General features: G+C 38.7%; 1 protein-coding gene across 1 annotated transcript in view; it reads right to left on the reverse strand.

The window, feature by feature from the left end:
- The window catches only part of F5 (coagulation factor V), a 75,841-nt gene that overhangs the window by 23,888 nt on the left and 31,614 nt on the right, over window positions 1–20,339 (reverse strand). The window contains exons 8-14 of the mRNA XM_010360962.2: window positions 17,749–17,926; window positions 15,841–15,940; window positions 15,245–15,459; window positions 11,923–12,073; window positions 9,777–9,989; window positions 5,579–8,591; window positions 1,460–1,634 (exon numbers count right to left, since the gene is read on the reverse strand). Coding sequence (XP_010359264.2) covers window positions 1,460–1,634; window positions 5,579–8,591; window positions 9,777–9,989; window positions 11,923–12,073; window positions 15,245–15,459; window positions 15,841–15,940; window positions 17,749–17,926 — 4,045 coding nt within the window. The remainder of the gene's footprint in view (window positions 1–1,459; window positions 1,635–5,578; window positions 8,592–9,776; window positions 9,990–11,922; window positions 12,074–15,244; window positions 15,460–15,840; window positions 15,941–17,748; window positions 17,927–20,339) is intronic.

The raw sequence follows: 20,339 nt of genomic DNA on the forward strand, positions 1-20,339 counted from the left end.
GCTGAAAAACTATTGGGTACTATGCACACTACTTGGATGATGGGATCAATCATACCCTAAACATCAGCATCACATAATATACCCAGATAACAAACCTGCACATATGCCCCCTGAATCTAAAATAAAAGTTAAAATTATTTTTAAATACACAAATGAAGTTATTTTTATCTAATGAAATCCAGGGCTAAAACAAAGATTCAGTATTTGATTTTTTTCCTTTTGCCTAAGGTTCCAGTATGACTCAATGCAACATTGTTACTGATCCTGTCTTTATTCACAATTGTGATGTTTTGTTAATTGTGACTTTCATGCATTTATTTTGATTTTTAAATTTTTAAAAAATCTTCAGTTGCTTTAGGGATGCAAGTGGTTTTTGGTTACATGGATGAATTGTATAGTGGTGAAGTCTAGGATATTAGTTGTACCTGTCACCTGAGTAGTGTACCCTGCACCCAGGAGGTAGCTTTTCATCCATCCCCCTGTTGCCTTTTGAATCTCCAATGTCCATTATACCAATCTGTCTGCCTTTGCATACCCATAGTTTAGCTCCCATTTATAAGTGAGAACATACAGCATCTGTTTTTTGATTCCTGAGTTACTTCACTTAGAATAGGTTTTTAAAATATTGTGTTAAATTATCATTCATCTTGAAAAAGGATCCCCTAATCATAAGAGAGAATATTGCCTTCTATAACTTCATGGAAAATTTAGAATAATTAAGATTCTTATATCCCTATGTACTTGTTTACATTTTTAAAAAGAGCAAATAGTCACTGAAAATGTAGTGAATGCTTATACAGGTATAGTAGATTCTATTTTAAAATCTAGAATAGCTTACTTTAGAATCAGGGTTCTTTCTGGGTTTTTGAATGTGAGAGGTTAGCAAAAATGGCGAAAGTAAACTTTGTTATAAAAGCAAGTTATAATCCTGGGTCTGGACACAAGATTTTGAAAGAAATGACCAGAACTAGGAAGACACTGAAGAAACTTGCTCACTTTTGGAGGGTACAGAGACACCTTTACTTTCCTTACTCATTTTATTTAACTTCGCTTTATTTATTTTTTTAGGAAAACACCAGGAGATATTTCTAAATTGTTATTACTACGAGCACTACTACTGCTACCACCACCACCACTACTATGAAGCCCAATTCAATTGTTCTTGAATATATTAATTTTCTATGTTAACTCTAGATAGATTAGCTTTAGATAGAAATTACAGAGATTTTCTATAGATTATATAGTTTTCAGCATTTAAAAAAAAGTGAGATCTTTTTTTTTTTTAGTCTTGAAGATTGCCAAATTGTTTGACAAGGAGTCTTTGAAAAGAAATGTAATTATTCATTAATCCCGGAAAATAAACAAATCACCTATAGCTCTCTTGCCACCTGCACCTTTACAACCCTCTGGTGCTTGTGGAAATTCCTCCGATGATCTTAGCAGTGCTCAAAAGACTTACTTGGATAACATCATCCACTTCAGCTCTGATAATGGGACCAAGAATTCCAAGATGCTCTTCATACTCCCCTCGAGGATCACGTTTGGTAAAAGTGCTGTCGAGGTACTTTCGAAAAACTACTTTCTTATATACGGTGTCTTCTGGAATATCATCAGAGTCTTCAATATCTGTTTCCCTGAAATAATAATACTAATTGTGTAAAAGAAGAAATTAAAGACTGTTCAAAGAATTTAGGAAATTGTCTCTTTCTAAATATAGCATCTAGCATAGAGAAGGTCTTTAATAAATATTTGATGGACAAATGAGTAAATGTAAAAGTGAATAAAAACAAAAGCCAGTAAATATCTTTCAATTCCTAACTCAGATATTATTTCATAGGTAAGTCTTCCTATAACCTTTCAGACTAGGTCAAGTCTCTATATCAATTCCTTATATTTCTATAGTATTATTATAGTATATATAGTAAATTCCTGTAGTATTCTTATACTATTTCTATGGTATATATGGTAGATTATATATAATTTATTTGTGAGATTATCTATTAATATCTGACTCTCACTGGGTATAAGTACTATAAGGTCAGCCATTGTGCCTAGTTTGCTCATAATACTCTCTCCAGTGGTAAGCACATTATCTGGCACACAGTAGGAGCTTAATACATTTTTGTCAAACATATAAACGAATGCACAGATACAATCATATGTTCTAAATTTTAAGATCAAAGGCAGACAAAGCCATGTAATGGGACAGCGCCAGAGCTTGGGGCTATCAGGTGACAATGGTCAGATCAATTAGAAGGTCATACTTATGAAAGTCACTGGATGGGTGAATGTTTTGTACCCTGAACGTAGCCACTTTTCTCACATTTGTTTTTTGCTAATGTCCATTATTCTTAAGCTTCTTGACACTGGTGTGGACAAAGATTGTTTGGATATGACCTCAAAAGCACAGGCAACAAAAGCAGAAACAGACAAATGGGATTGCCACCAAACTCAAAAGTTTACGCACAGCAAAGGAAACGACAGAGTGAAGAGACAACCTGTGGAATGGGACAATATTCTTGAAAACCAAATATCTGATAAGGAATTAAAAGTATAAGGAACTCAATGCAGCAAAAAACCCAAGTAGCCTGATTAAAAAATGAGCAAAAGACTTGAATAGACATTTCGTAAAAGAAGACATACAAATGACCAACAAATATATGAAAAGATGCTCAACATTACTAATAATCGGGGAAATGCAATTTAAAATCACAATGAGGGCTCACCTCACACCGTCAGGATTGTATTATGAAAATGACAAGAGATAAATGTTGGCAAGGATGTGAAGAAAAGGGAACTCTTGTACACTCTTGGTGAGAATGTAAATTAGTACAGCCATTATGGAAAAGAGTATGGGAGGTTCCTTTAAAAATTAAAAATAGAATTACCATATGATCCATTAATCCCACTTTTGGGTATATACCCACAGAAAATGAAATCAGTATGTTGAAGAGATATCTGCTCTCCCACGTTCACTGCAGCACTATCCACATTAGCCAAGACAGGGAAGCAACCCAAATGTCTATCAACAAATGAATGGATTTCTTAAATGTGATCTGCATAAACAATGAAATACTATTTAGCATTGAAAAAAAAGAAAATGGTCCTTTGGGAGGCCGAGGTGGGTGGATCATGAGGTCAGGAGATCGAGACCATCCTGGCTAACAAGGTGAAACCCCGTATCTACTAAAAATACAAGAAAAATTAGCCGGGCATGGTGGCAGGCGCCTGTAGTCCCAGCTACTCGGGAGGCTGAGGCAGGAGAATGGCGTGAACCCGGGAGGTGGAGCGTGTAGTGAGCCGAGATCGCACCACTGCACTCCAGTCTGGGAGACACAGCCAGACTCCGTCTCAAAAAAAAAAAAAAAAAAAAAACAAAAGAAAATGAAGAAATGTCATCTGCGACAACATGACTGAACCAGGAGGTCGTTATGTTACATAAAATAAGCCAGGTATGTGAGACTCCGTCTCAAAAAATAATAATAATAATAATAAGCCAGGTACAGAAAGACAAGTACTGCAGGATCTCACTTATAATGTGGAAACTAAAAACATTGAGCTCATAGAAGCAGAAGGTACAACCGTGGTTAACAAAGGAATACAGAGGTGAAGCATTGAGAAAATGGTCAAAAGATAAAATTCAATTAGAAGAAATAAATTTAGAAGATCTGTTGTATAAGATGGTGACTGTAGTTAATAACAACACACTGAATTTTTTAACATTGTGAGTACATCTTAAGTGTTCTAACCACAAAAAGTATGTGAGGTAATGCATAGGCTAATTAGCTTGATTTTGTCAATTCACAGTTTATAAATATATTAAAACATCATGTTTGCACCATAAATGTGTATAAAACAATGACCAAAAAAACCCCCCAAAAAACTGTGGTACACCCATGTAATGGAGTACATGCAATAACCTGAAGAATCTCCAGAGAATTTTACTGAGTGAAAAAATACCAGTCCCCAAAGGTTACATGTTGCCTGATTCCATTTATGTAATATTCTCGAAATGACAAAATTATAGAAATGGAGATCAGACTACTGGTTGCCAGGGAATAAGGAAGGGGTATGGTGTGAGGAAGGCTGATATGAGTATAAAGGGGTAAAGAGAGGGATTTTTATAGTGATGGTAAACATCCTGTATCTTGACAGTATCAGTGTCAGTATGCTGGTTGTGATATAGTATTATAGATTTGCAAAATGTTACCCCTGGGAGAAACTGGATAAAGAATACTCATGATACCCAAAGGATCTCTCTGTATTATTTCTCTTGACTATATGTGAATCTATTTTATTTTTATTCCAAAATAAAAAGTTTAATTAAAAATTATAAATAAATAAATAAATAAAGCACATTATTTCCATCTAGTTCATTGTCTCAGTCTAGGACTGAAGCATGTCCAATTTTCCCACTGGCTCTCACATTTCCCAAGCCTGTGGAAACAAGCCAAACACTCACCCATCAAACCCATAATATTTGCTATATACCATGAGCCATCAACAGAGAATCTCATTCTGCCTTTCTTCTGGTCTACCTCCCCTACTAATCCCATCTTTCCAGACTCTGAGCATAACATGCAAACTCACAGAACACAAGGGAGTGGGTAAAGCAACTTTGACTGCCATTAAAGTGGGTCGTGAGCCTTGAACGGAATACAAGATTTTGAAGGTGGTTCCATCCCTATTTACTCTGGACAGGCCCTACATCTTACTCCCTCAGGCCTTGCTTAGAAATACTCAGATAGCTAGTTGTTCTCATATGGTATTGAGTGCAACATTTAAATAGGAAGTCACAGGAAAAAGTGTTTTAAACAGAGTTCTAATGTGGAGATGTCAGGCATCAGATTAATGAATTCATTTGCGTAAGTCACACCATACATTGTGTTTGCCTACTGTAATTACACTTTGGTTTTTTAAGTGATTAATGTAACAGTTTTAGTAAAAGCTGTGGGCTATGTCTAGACAGTTGACGTGCAGTCATCATGCTATGTCCCTGAGAATTTGTAGTTGACTAAGCCTTGCTCCTTTCCTCCTCTCTTTTCTCTTTCTGTATCTTCATCCCAGAACAAAGACCCCAGTTCAACATGGCTTTCTACCCCTAAGCAAAACTGAATTGTAAATTATCTTTAAAAAAAGCGATTTGGATCTCTTAGAAATTCTGATCTAAACAAGTAAATGCAAAAAGGAGATTTCTACATCATATTTGGGTTTGGATTTGAGGCTAACTTCAATTAAATCATATAGATTAACATATAGCTATGGATAGGTTGGGCTCTGCCTGGAGCAATAAGAGTCAGTAGAAACAAGGGTAGTAAGAGGAGAGGACACAGAAAAAGGCCTAATTACAGAATATTATAGAGTTCTCCCAATGATTGTTCTTATATTGTCCAGGGGTCATCCAAGGTAAAGAAGCAATTTTGGAATTGACAAAGGAAATAGAACAGACCAACTTGCAATAGGGAAACCACACTGTTCTTAGTATAATTTGCCCACAATTATCCCCCTGAATTGTAGTAGCTACTTTCTTCAGCAGTAATGGAAAAAAGAGAATAAAAAAGGAGAAAACTGGCCAAACCTTTGTACAAATTCTGAATAATCCCAGGATATTTCTTCAGCAGCAATGTAATAATTTCTTCTGTTTCCGTTGTTGCTGCGGAGGTACCATGCTGCAATGTTGTCAGGATTTCTGGAGGAGTTGATGTTTGTCCTAACATCAGTTTTGTAGGGGTCATCATAGGGCACATAATCAATTTCAGCATAGTCATCTTCACTGCTCTGGACCTCTTCCTTTGGAATAATCTCAATGTAATCTGTACCATCTTTACTGAGGCCCACTATAACCAGTGGATTAAATTCCTTTGATAGAAAAGTATCATTGAGAGTAGGAGATGAAGGAGATGGCATCTGACCAAGGTCTGGATAAGGAAAAGTCTCATTAAATTCTGGAAGATGCAATGACTGACTAGATTCAGAAGGGTAGAATATCTGATCAAGGTCTAGAGGAGGTGACATCTGGCTGAAATCAGGGAGAAGGGTGGTCTCACTGATGTCTGAAGAGACAGTCACCTGGCTGAGGTCTGGAGAAAGGGGCATCTGTCTGAGGGCTGGGGAAAGGTTTGTCTGACTAAGTTCTGGAGAGAGGTTTGTCTGACTGAGGTCTGAAGAAAGGGTTGTATGGCTGAGGTCTGGAGAAAGGGGCATCTCACTGAGGTCTGGGGAAAGGTTTGTCTGACTAAGTTCTGGAGAGAGGTTTGTCTGGCTGAGGTCTAGAGAGAGGGTTGTATGACTGAGGTCTGGAGAAAGGATTGTATGACTGAGGTCTGGAGAAAGGGTTGTATGGCTGAGGTCTGGAGAAAGGGTTGTATGGCTGAGGTCTGGAGAAAGGGGCATCTGACCAAGGGTTGGGGAAAGGTTTGTCTGACTGAGTTCTGGAGAGAGGTTTGTCTGGCTGAGGTCTAGAGAAAGGGTTGTATGACTGAAGTCTGGAGAAAGGGTTGTATGGCTGAGGTCTGGAGAAAGGGGCATCTCACTGAGGTCTGGGGAAAGGTTTGTCTGACTAAGTTCCGGAGAGAGGTTTGTCTGACTGAGGTCTAGAGAAAGGGTTGTATGGCTGAGGTCTGGAGAAAGGGGCATCTCACTGAGGTCTGGAGAAAGATTTGTCTGACTAAGTTCTGGAGAGAAGTTTGTCTGATTGAGGTCTAGAGAAAGGGTTGTATGGCTGAGATCTGGAGAAAGGGTTGTATGGCTGAGGTCTGGAGAAAGGGTTGTATGGCTGAGGTCTGGAGAAAGGGGCATCTGACCGAGGGCTGGGGAAAGGTTTGTCTGACTGAGTTCTGGAGAGAGGTTTGTCTGGCTGAGGTCTAGAGAAAGGGTTGTATGACTGAGGTCTGGAGAAAGGGTTGTATGGCTGAGGTCTGGAGACATGGGCATCTGATCGAGGGCTGGGGAAAGGTTTGTCTGACTGAGTTCTGGAGAGAGAGTCGTGTGGCTGAGGTCTGGCGAGAAGTTTGTTTGGCTGAGTTCTGGAGAGAGGGTCACCTGGCTGAGGTCTGGAGAGGTGACTGTCTGCCAGACTTCATGTTCTGAGGAAGGGGACATTTGACTTATATCAGTGGGGAAGGACTTGTGACTTCGGTCATACTCAAGCATCTCACTGAGCTCTGGAGAAAAGGATCTGTGACTGGGGTCTGAAGTAGAGTGCATTTCATCAGGGTCTTGAATGGGAAACGTTTCATAGTGTTCCTCTGGGGGCTCTATCTGATAAAGACCTGGAGGAGAGCTTGTCTGACCAGTATCATTTGAGGAATTCTGATTATGGTCAGGAAGTGAGGCTATCCAGCTAAAATCCATAGAGGGCAATGTCTGATTGAGGTCTTTGGGAAGAGATGTTTCATTGGATTTATGAAGCAACAATGAATGATTAAGTCTTCTTTCTGAAAATGTGTTGTAGGCTTCACTTCTTAGAGGGTGAAAGGTCCTCGGAGATAAAGGAGCATGGTGTGTACGCTTCTCTTTTTTCTTTTTTCGTGTCTTAATGAGAAACTGACTTTTCTTTAGTCTACTCTTTCCTCCATCCTGTCTTACTTGCAGAGATTTATGTCTAACTCTAGGAAACTTTGAGTGGCCACTCTGCTTTTCAGGCTTGTTGGCAAGAGGGGTGCTTTCTCCCCAAGCACGTGAGGCATTCTGGGGGCTGATCAGCCGATTGTTAACAGCTGTGTCTTCATCAGTATCTTGGATTATTTCATAGCTACCTTTCTCAGAAGCCAAATGCCATCTCCCAACCAAAATCTTAGGTGAGTTATTTTGTTTTAAGAGTAACAGATCACTAGGAAGGTCTTCCCAGGGCCTCACTCTGGAAGGAGAACCAGTGTCTTGGCTTAGGTGTCTCCCAACTTTATGTGCTAGTAATTTCATCCAGGAGAACCCGTGCTTTGCTGCTTGGTCTCTTTCTACCTTGGGTCCCTTATGTTTAGCATGTTCTTGATTTTTGAATTCTCTAGCACCAAGTGAAAGTAGATGTATCCCTGTGACATCTGGCTGTAGAGGATCCTCTATAGGGTCTTCAGAATAAGGGCTGGAATGTTCTGCTGTGGAAGAATTGAGAACTGAGTTCTTGCCAGTGAGGTGTCTCAGTGAGGAACCAGCTGTGGTGGCTTGTCGGTGAGAAGGGGTTTTCTGAGGTTCTGCAAGGTTATTGACAGTGAGCTTACTAGTATTATTTGGGGAAGAATAATTTGAACCAACAATTATATCTGTGTTCGAAGAAATGAATTCAGTGCCATTCTCCAGAACTAGGGCAGTAAGATTGTACTCTTCTTCTTCCTGATTCAATGATGAGTTTCTGAATGACCTAATTCCTAATGCTGCAGCCAGTCTGCTCTGGTAATCATAGTCAGTGTCACTCTCTTCATCTTCAGTTTCTAAACGATCATGCATTTTCCGTGTAGCTGTGACTGTAGATTCTGGAGGTTCAAAAATCTCATATGAGTCTTCATCATCATCTGGAATACATTTAACATCCCTGAATTTCAGCCTCAGCTTTTTGCTTCTTGGACTAGAATTCATGGAAGTTAACATCCAAGTTCCTACAGAAGAGAGACAGAGAGAAGCGATATCTGGAAGTCTGGGAAAAGACATGAAAACACAATAATCCATTGTGGCAGGTAATTTCTAATGAACTTTAGTCAGGAATACTCAAGTATGGGCTGTGGAGCACTGCTTGTCTGTGAACTATTGATTACTGGGTCAAAATAACATAAGGAGAGAAAGATGAGAATGAAATATTTAACAAACTTTTTCTTTTCTAAAGCAATTTGACATTGCTGTGACTCTAAGCACATGACCAGTGCATTTATCTCGCTTAATAGAATAAAAACCAAAAGTATTGCTTAGTGGAGATTAGAGGGGAAATATGGTCTTTCAGCACAGATAGTTACTCACTATTTTAAAATACATTAAGAAAGGGATGAATCAAGAATAAAATGGACTTTTAATATAAATATCTTAACAGCACATCTTGTCTTAGAATTAAAGGGCTGATGATGAGCTCTATCCTCACAAATAAGAGACATTTAGATGTTTCTAAGTAATAATTCAGGAGGACAGTTTTGAATCTCTGAAATGGCATGCATTGCTGGCACATAAAAGATTTCTTGGTGAGTCTCCAATAGTTACCATTGTTGGTGTCTACTGAGTGCTAGGCACTTGGCACTTGGCACATATTACTATTTTAATGGTCAAAGTAACTCTGTGAGATGTGATTACACTGTTTTCCAGATAAATGATCTATGGCTCAGTGAGGCCAAGTAACTTGTGTGAGGTTACACAGCAATTGAGTGGCAGATCAGGACTTGCATTCCAGTCTAACAAACTCCAAAGCTGTTGCTGAAGCAGCTTCTAAGGCACTGTACCTGATGATTGAAGATGGCTGTCGCAAAAAACTGAAAAGGGCATTTTGATAAAAGAAATGCTCTTTTGTAGGCAAAATATTTATGCTTCTTCCTCAGAGTTATGCCTTATTTTTCTGCTGTTGTATATCTTTACTTCCTACTTTGCCCAGAGAAGGAAAAATATAACCTACACTAAAGAACTGGATCCATTTAAGTCATTACTTTCTCAAAGAGAAACCATGAGAAACATTAAAAGAAAAGTCTGCAGGGGATCAGGGAGATAAATAGAGGAGCACTGGTAGCCTGGAGAGCTGCAGCAGACCTTTATAGACCAGAAATTCAAAGCAAGCTTCCTCTCTGAGTGTCCAGGCTCTTACTCACCAACATTATCCATTGTGACCGTCACAGATTCTCCACGCATGGGGAAGAGGGTCAAGGTGTCCTCATGCCTCTTTCCATAGATGAATGAGTGCCCAGTGAAGTGGATGGTCAAAATTTCATTCTGGGTCCCCACACTACAGAAGTGCCACTGGACAGTGTCATCAAAGCAGAATCCGAGAGTAGTTATGCTCTCAGGCACATAGCCATTTATAGCTGAAAGTGTAAAATCTGTTAAAATTCCAGGTCTACACCAACGAAAGGGCATGTATCTAATTATACCTAAGATAAATGTCTCCATGTTAATTTGGTTGTGTCAAAGCAGTGATTATCCAAGATAAGCTTTATCTAGTCTAACGTGACTAGAAGATCAAACTCAGAATTTTCAAATGAGAGATTATTCTCCTAAATTAGCCAAAGGAGAAATCTCAGGAAAAAGATAAAGCCTTCCATTTACATTGATTTATTCATTCATTTGTCAAATGTATAGTAAATATTTTGTGCTCCATTCTCTGCCTTTAAAGACATTCTAATAATTCCACTTGGAGGAAAAGCATAATATAAGAAATTCATTTTTTGATGTACTAGTCATTGGGTAAGAAGTAATGTCCCAAAAAATAAAGCCCATTTAGCATATTTTATAGTTTTTATTGCTGTCTTATAATCTATATAGTATTCACAGTTTCCATTTGAGTATCCAGTTCATACATTTCCATAATTGTTAAAAGGGACACTGCTGTAGGCAATATTTCTATTTACTTATGTACTAAGCATAGTAAAAATCAAAGGTATGATTTCTATGAGGGCGGAGCTCATGTCTACCTTGATTACCACTCTTAGCCTTAGTACCAGTATAATGACTGGCATTAACAAATATTTAAGTACCTACTTAAATCACTAAAGTGACTTTAATAATTGACATGATATATTATTAGTTTATACCTCATTCTAGATGTTTCTCTAAATGGTCTATAACTGCATTGTTCAATATGGTAGCCACTGGCTACAAGTGGCTATTGAGCACTTGAAATGTGGGTAGACTGGACTGAGATATGCTGTGAGTACAAGATATACATTGAATTTCAAAGACTTAGTAATGAAGTAAGTCTCATTAATTTTTATATTGATTACATGTTGAAATGATAATATTTAGGATATATTGAGTTAAGAAAAACATATTACTAAATTAATGTCACCTATTTCTCTTTACTTTTTAATGTTGCTATCAGAAAATTTTAAATCACACATGTAGCTCATATGTAGCTTCTACTGGACAGCACTGGTCTAGAACTATGATAGATTCACTACCAAAAGGAACTTATGCAAAGAAAACTGAGAGTAATTTTCTGTTTGAATTATTTGACCTGGCACCTATCAGCTCTGATAATCCCTAGCTATCAGTCATCTGAAGCTATATGAACAGAACATGGAGAAATCATCCTCACGTGTGTGATTACCTACTAGAGAAGGTGATTACCATGACTCTAGACTCTGAGGATCAGTAGGGGGGACTCTGGCTGTTGCGGAGAAGTTTGCTTCCAGCTGGCTCAGTGACATTTCTCTCAGACGCCATGGCAGTGCTTTTGGCTACTGAACTTTAGAACTGCGGCAAATGCCGGAAACCTCATTCAGGGAATTCCTTTTGTTCTGAATGTCTTACTGATCACTTTAAACTTCTTTGTGCGTTGCCTTTCCAAGACTCTTGGGTCCCTATACTCATTTTGCTTTACTTTGATGTGTCAATTCATCTTTGAATTACTTGCCTTGTTTCTGTCCTGGCCATATATTCACCCTGAACTCAGTCTAGGATACTATTGACATGGCCTGTAACACCTTCCATTAGTCCTACCCCCTCACCCTGTTCCTCACCATTCAGAGTATGTCTGTGTACACACACACACATACACACGCACACGCTTGGAATAGAAGATCAAGCGCATTTCTAAGGATAGCAAGCCTTTGACCTCTTGCTTAAAAATGTTGCTATGATGTTACCCACGGATTTCATCACCAAGTCTTTGGACTGGAAGTGAGGATTGGAGGTGCTCCTTAGCAAGTGGATTCTAATCCATGTCTCTGACTCTAGGCACAGTCATATTTCAACCACAGGAATGAAAAACTGATGAACAAAAATAGTACTCTGACTTACTGCTCATGATGTTTGATTCATAAAACTTGGGGTCATCACGTTTCACCTCATCAGGATTTTCACAAAACTTGTTGATGTTGTCCTCAAGGTACCAACTTTTGTTCTCATCAAACACAGCAAACACAGCCTGCTGTTCGATGTCTGCTGCCCTCTGGAGGACAAAACAGTATAGTACTGGTACAAGAACAGACAGACCAATGGAACAGAATAGAGAGCTCAGAAATAAGGCTGCCCACCTACAACTATCTGATCCTTGACAAACGTGACAAAAACAAGGAATGGGAAAATGATTCTCTATTCCATAAATGGTTCTGGGAAAACTGGCTAGCCGTAGGCGGAAAATTGAAACTGGACCCCTTCCTTACACCATCTACAAAAATTAACTCAAGATGGCCTAAATGTAGGCCTGGCACAGTGGCTCATGCCTGTAACACCAGCACTTTGGGAGGCCAAGGCAGGTGGATCACCTGAGGTCAGGAGTTCAAGACCAGTCTGGTCAACATGGCAAAACCCATCTCTACTACCAAAAAAAAAAAAAAAATTAGCCAGGTATCATGGCGTATGCCTGTAATCCCAGCTACTTGGGAGGCCGAGGCAGGAGAATCACCTGAACCCGGGAGATAGAGGTTGCAGTGAGCTGCGATTGTACCACTGCACTCCAGCCTGGGTGACAGAGCGAGACTCTGTCTCAAAAATAACAAAAACAAACAAACAAACAAACAAAAAACAACAACAAAACACTTAAACATAAAACTCCAAACTACAAAAACCCTGGAAGACAACCTAGGCAATATTATTTGGGACATAGGCATGGGCAAAGCTTTCATGACGAACATGCCAAAAGCAATAGCAACAAAAGCAAAAATTGGCACATGGGATGTAATTGAAACAAAGAGCTCCTGCACAGCAAAATAAACTATCAAGAGAATAAACAGGCAACCTACAGAATGGCAGAAAATTTTTGCAAACTATGCATCTGGCAAAGGTCTAACATCCAGCATTTACAAGGAACTTAAATTTACAAGAAAAAAATAAACAGCCCCGTTAAAAAGTAGGCAAAGGACATGAACAGACACTTTTCAAAAGAAGACATACATGTGGCCAAGGAGCATATGAAAAAACGCTCAACATCACTGATCATTAGAGAAATGCAAATCAAAACCACAATGAGATACCATCTCACACCAATAAGAATGGCTATAAATAAACAGTAAAAAACTAACAGATGCTGGCAAGATTGTGGAGAAAAAGGAACACTTATACACTCTTGGTGGGAGTGTAATTAGTTCAACCATTGTGGAAGACACCATGGTGAGTCCTCAAAGACCTAAAGTCAGAAATACCTTTGAACCCAGCAATTCCATTACTTGATATGTACCCAAAGGAATATAAATCATTCTATTATAAAGACGCATGCATGCGTATGTTCATTTTAGCACTCTTCACAATAGCAAAGACATGAAATCCACCCAAATGCCCATCAATGATAGACTGGATGAAGAAAATGTGGTACATATACACCACGGAATACTATGTGACCATCAAAAAGAACAAGATTATGTCCTTTGCAGGGACATGGATGGAGCTGGAAGCCATTATCCTAAGCAAGCTAACACAAGAACAGAAAACCACATACTGCATGTTCTCACTTACAAGTAAGAGCTAAATGATGAGAACACATGGACACATAGAAGGAAACAATACACACTGGGGCCTATCAGAGGATGGAGGGTGGAAAGGGGGAGAGGATCAGGAAAAATAACCAATGGATACTGGGCTTAATACCTGGGTGATGAAATAATAAGTACAACAGACTTCCATGACACATGTTTACCTATGTAACAAACTTGCACATCCTGCACACGTACCCCTGAACTTAAAAGTAAAAAAAAAAAAAGTGCTGTATTCAGTTATTAATGTTCCAGCAAATTATCTACACCACTGAATTATCAGAAACCAAAGTGACACAGTTGTTGGAACTACTGAAGCCATGTAATTCAGGCATTTATGAGAGTCCATTGCATACACAGCATTTGTTAAGAGTTAAAGGTAATATGCAAAAGCAAAGAGAACAGATAAGAAAATTCAGAGATTAAAATATCCCAAAAGAGCCAGTCGCAGTGGCTCACACCTATAATCCCAGCACTTTGGGAGGCTGAGGCAGGTGGAACACCTTGGGTCAGGAGTTTGAGACCAGCCTAGCCAACATGGTGAAACCCTGTCTCTACTAAAATACAAAAATTACATGGGGGCGGTGGCGGGCGCCTGTAATCCCAGCTACTCAAGAGGCTGAGGCAGGAAAATCACTTGAACCCAGGAGGCAGAGGTTGCAGTGATCTAAAATGGTGCCACTGCTCTCCAGCCTGGGTGACAGAGTGAGTCTCTGCCTCAAAAGAAAAAAAAAAAAAAATCCCAGAAGAAAAATTTCACTATGGCAGCTGAAAGTCTGTCTATCTCTGTAACTGCACACCTTTCAACATGAATGATTGACTGAATATGCTCTGAGTGAGTGCAAAGGATAAAACAGAAGGTTGCAACAGCAAAGCCTTATGCTTCTACTATCTGTTCCCTTATGCTTCTACTGTTTCCTTTCCTAGTTCAATAAATCAGGATCTTCCATATGTCCAGAAATTCATTTTCTAGGCATATGTTTATCTTGTATGCCTTGAGATAAGACCTCTTTGGTTATAGTTTAAAATAATTGGGAATTTTAGTTTAATCATATGAGACTATAATTCTTCAATGAAGACGAACTCAGAAATTCGGTATCTTTGTTCACATTTCCCTGTATACTTTAGTCTCAACAGAGATGGGCTATTATCTGGGTCCGATTTCACTAGTAACTATGTTTCTAAATTTGGTTGCTTTCAGAGAATCTCTCCTCTCCCTATTGCAGGTATCTAAAAATAACAGAGACTGGTACAGAGCTTTATACTTTTACCAGATGGTATCTCACTGAACCCCCAAACAGACCTGTAACACTTGTAGGAGGGGTATCAACCCATTTGATAAAAGGAAGAAATTAGGAGAGGCTAATCAACTTGTTCAACACATCCAATACCAACAGACCTGGAATTTGAAACTAAGACAAAATATGTTATCACACTCTAGACTTGCCTTCTGCAGGGATGGTACTGATAAAAACAGACAAGACAAAAAAAAAAAAAAAGAATAAATGTTATCACACTGGTGCTAAAAAGGACTGCTTGACAATTACTGTTCTCTTGAAGGAAAAGCCCCATTATTTAGCCAGGAGACCTAACATGTTCTAGCCAGAAGAAATTCCCAGAATTTCTGAAAGGTTACTTCAAGGACAAAATACCTGTATTCCTCGCCTGTCCAGGGATCTGCTCTTACAGATTAGAAGTAGTCCTATTAGCCCAGAGGCGATGTCTCTCATGATGTCCACGTCACTGTAGTATGGTCTTGTTAAGCACTGGGCATCGTTTTCTGTGGGTTCATCGAACTCTAAGATGTTCCACTTATAAGTATAGGTTTCCCCTGGTTGAACTGCTCTGATCATGGTGTTGTTCCTGCCTGAAAGAAAATATATTCAAAATTGTTTTCATTTGCAAAGTTATTTCATGATAATAAATAAATAAATAAGCTTTTGTTAGAACCAATTAATATTGCAAAAGGAATTATTTAAATAATTCTACTTGGAACCCGGATAGCATGGAACCATTAGATACTGTTCCACTAGAAGCCACTAAGACACTAATAAAAGACACCATATTTTGTTACCACTAAGAGACAAACTCCTGAAGTGAGAAGGGTTTGGCTGTGATTTTTAGGATACTCCTACATATATACTACCTGACTGCAGTAGTGACACCACTGGGCAAGGAGAATAGCAGGAAAACATGGTGGCCTCTCAGAAGTCACTAGTTGGATTCAGTAGAAGTGAAAGATTCAAACCTGAGGTGAAAGAAGAGTTGACTTCATCTTCATAAGGTGAGAAGGTCACTCCATGAGGGTAAATGCTATAGGGGCGGCTGGCCATATTTTTGAACACGATCTACAAAGTTAAATCAAATTTATTCTAGGATTTAAGGTTGATCATGACAAATAATATAAGATACTAGCTTTGCATCTTCACCTTTTGGACGGTGTGTGCGTACACACGTGTACACACAGTGGGAAAATTAGATCTGTTTATCTGAGCAGTAACCTCCCCTCATCACTTGGCAGGAGCATTGGAGAGAGTGTTTCACGCATACATTAAGGTGGAAAATGGAAAGAGAAGTCTGACTTTAGAGGATAAGTTAGGAGAAGTAAAGTTTTCCTCACGGTATCACTGTCTCCAGGCAAGTCCTCCTTCCCCTGCCCTTTTCTTTTCAGCTTGGGTCACATCTCATTTTGAATCTGCTTCTCATCTCTAGACCATGATCCCCTTCCTCCACCTGGTAGATTTTTTAGGACACTGTCTTTGAAGTCATCTTCTCAGCTAGGTGCAGTGGTTCAAACCTGGAACCCCAGCACTTTGGGAGGCTGAAGCAGGTGGATCACTTGAGCTCAGGAGTTCAAGTCCAGCCTGCGCAACATGGTGAAACCTCATCTCCACAAAAAAAATACAAAAATTAGCCAGGTGTTGGGGCGTGTGCCTGTAGTTCCAGCTACTTGAGAGAATGAGGTGGGAGAATCGCCTGAGCCCAGGAAGTGGAGGTTGCAGTGAGCCATGACCACACCACTGCACTCCAGCCTGGGTGACAGAGTAAGACCCTTAGGAGGGAAAGAAGCCACCTTCTTGAGAGGCAAAACAAATAGCCGGATCCTGAACTTTTAATAAGGTATGTCTACACTTGCTGAGAGCACATAAAAGGGATCTGAAATGGAAGAAGGGAAAGAGGCACGGAGGAAAAAATTGCTTTTGTCCTTTGGCTATTTTAAATGAACAGAATAGACCTTGTCAGGTGCATAAAGCACACAGGAGTCCTAGTTAGGCTCTTTAATCTGCAAAAGAGAACCTTAATCTTAAATCTTCTATTTGGTTGATTGTCAAAGCCTTTGGATCATCCTTTGTCTGTAGATTATCTGCATTCTAGGATTTTGTCAAAGATTGCAGCCTTTAATTCTCTGCTGTCCAATTCTTATCTATCTTGGTGAAGTGACATGACATTTAAGGAGAATTGTCTGAGGAAAACTCCATGCTCTCAATACATGGAGTTTACCTTCATTAGAGAGCTGCATACCTAGACTGTATTAAAAAATGTCTGAGTGAAAATTGTTTCTATTCAATTGTGTTTACTATGATATCTTACCTATAATGAGAAACATTTTTAATGAAACTTTTAATCAGTTATTTTATGCAACTTTTAATCTATTATGCTGGTTATAAGAATTTTATTAAGGATGCCATCTACTGTATCACTCAGCACTCTCTTTTGTAGAACTCATTAAAGAAGTTCCTCTTAGATCTCAATATCAGGATAAACGGTACTTTCTTTTTGTAGATGATGTAAACTTCACCTTGACATATTTCCTTTTTCACACTGACTGCCGTAAAGCTTAAGACAAAATTTGAAGACAGCCTTACAGGGTCACATGGTATCTACTTATCTGTGACTTTATTTTCTTTGTCCCCATATTCTATCCCAGTTACATGGACTCTTTGTTTTATGCCTTTATAATTTGAGAAATTGTCTCAGATCCTTTGTATTATTGAGTAGGCTGTAAATAAATACAAATACTAAATAAAAACTAAAAGTTGCATTTGAATTTAAAATTATATGAGTACCTTTTTGTTTTAAAATCAAAAAGCAACCAGGTACTCCATAATATTTTACTATTTAATTTCTCCCATGATTCTGCATTTGTGTTACTTACTTTGAGTGTGTCTCTGACCTGGGCTCTGATAATAGGACCCAAAATCCCATCTTCTTTCATATTGGGATTCACTGTACGTTTGGTGAAGGACTCATCTTCGTACTGTGTGTACATAACTTTCTTATAAAGTTTTCCAATTTGGTTTGAGAAATTATCCAAATGCTGAGACCTGTATTTTCTTAAAGCGAAATAAAAATTTTAAAAAAATTAAACCACTTTCTCAAATAGAGATCTCAGTAGGATAGAGAAACCCTTGTGCTTAGACGTTCTGCTCTTCCATTAGCTAAAATGCTAGTTCTCTAAAAATTTCTTAGTGTAGTTTGCAAAGTCCTGATGTTTTCTGTCTAGTTGGAAAACTGGAAACTTCTGAGTTGTCTCCTGCATCACTGATAAAAGTCATAGGTAACTGGTTAGAAGCAGCTACTTAGAGCTTCCTGTCATTCTCATTACTACAGCAGACCTTTGATATCTCTGGGAAAAGGCCTATACTGGCTGGAAAAAATACTAGGAATTTTTCTAAAGTCTCTCCTATCACTTATTCTATGATAGCCTTTTTGGTTTTAGAGGTATTTCTTAAACCCTAAAAGCACCTTCCCACCCCAAGAAACATTTACTGGCATTGTTAATCATAGTTTTGTGGTATTGGGCTAGCTCTTCTACCAGCTAGCCAATCCTTAGAGATGACTGAAAAGCAACCTCCTTCACCCATCTTTTGGAGCTACTGGGATAAATACTTTGGGAGCAGCAACATGAACCACTTTTCCCCTGCCATCTTTATTGCGTTAGTTTGCAAAAGCAACTACATGCGGCCAAAAAGCATATTTTAAAAAGCTCAACATCAGTGATCATTAGAGAAATGCAAATCAAAACCACAATGTGGATAGGCACGGTGGCTCACGCCTGTAATCCCAGCACTTTGGGAGGCCGCGGCGGGCGGATCACGAGGTCAGGAGATCGAGACCATCCTGGCTAACATGGTGAAACCCCCTCTCTACTAAAAATATAAAAAATTAGCCGGGCCTGGTGGCGGGCACCTGTAGTCCCAGCTATACTCGGGAGGGTGAGGCAGGAGAATGGTATGAACCTGGGAGGCGGAGTCTGCAGTGAGCCGAGATCATGCCACTGCACTCCAGCCTGAGCAACAGAGCGAGACTCTGTCTCAAACAAAACAAACAAACAAACAAACAAACAAAAAAACACAATGAGATGCCATCTCATGCCAGTCAGAATGGCAACTGTTGAAAAGTCAAGAAACAACAGATGCTGGCAAGGTTATGGAGAAAAAGGAACATTTATACACTCTTGGTGGAATGTAAATTAATCTAACCATTGTGGAAGACAGTATGGCAGTTCCTCAAAGACCTAAAGTCAGAAATATTATTTAACCCAGCAATCCTTTAAGATAGAGTATCATTTCATGAATTTATTTTGCCCAGTGGAAAGCACTGACTGTTGCCAAACACTCCTGGATTCCTATCTCAGTTCTGTCACCAATTCTATAATCTTGGCCAAATTTTTTTGTTGTTGTTCTTTTTCCTAGTTTAATTCTTTTTAATAGAAAACACATTCACATAATTTTTATTACAGTGAAAACTCTCACTTTTCTCTGATAACCCTCAATGGACCTCCCTACCCTCCCTGAATTTTCTAGGTAGCCACATATTAATTTCATGTGTATAATTCCAGAATACCTTTGTGTACACATATGCAAATATGTCTTACAAATAAGAAAATATAAATATTCTTATCCCTTTCACTCCTTTAACAAAAGGCAGCTATATATACATGCTATACTACATTCTGGCTTTGTAATTTAATAACATAGCTTGGAGAACTTTTTGTGTAGTACATAGAGAGTGTTTACATCCTGTTTTTTGAAGCTTAGTATTCCATTGTATGAATGTATCATAATTCATTAAACTAGTTTCCTACTGATGGACATTTTGAGTTGTTTCCAATCTTACTACTACTAACATTGCAACAGTGAATATGTTGTACATACATCATTTCACCTGTGAACAAGTATATCTGTATAGTTAGATTTTCAGAGTGAGACAGCTGAGTCAAAGGGTATATGTATTTAGAATTTTGATACATATTGCCAAGTTATTCTTCAGAATCCCTTTACCAATTTAATCTTCCACCAGCAATATATGATAGTTCTTATTTCTCACAGCCTTGTCAACAGATGATGTCATCTGGACTTGTGAATCTGATAGATAAAAGTAGTATTCCCATGACGTTTAATTTGCATTTCTCTTATTATGAGTGAATTTGAGTACCTTTTCAAGGGTTTAAGAGCTATTTGAATTTCCAAATCTCTTAGTCTCTCTGACCCATTTCATCATCTATAAAAAGAAATAAGAGCAGTGTCTAGTTTGTAGAGTTGAAGTGAAGCTCTTAGAAGGGGATAATACAGTACTTGGCAATGGCGAGCACTCAGCAAGAGGTGGCTGCTGTTGTTATTAGGCTGAATTTCTTTGGTGATTTGGGGGTAACTGAAGATTAATTTTTACAAAAAGACTTGAATAGAAACCAATACATGTGCCCCCTTGAGAGCTGTCAACTTACAACATTTCATCCCCAAACAT

This window comes from Rhinopithecus roxellana, chromosome 8, assembly GCF_007565055.1.
Source record: "Rhinopithecus roxellana isolate Shanxi Qingling chromosome 8, ASM756505v1, whole genome shotgun sequence".
Taxonomy (NCBI): domain Eukaryota; kingdom Metazoa; phylum Chordata; class Mammalia; order Primates; family Cercopithecidae; genus Rhinopithecus; species Rhinopithecus roxellana.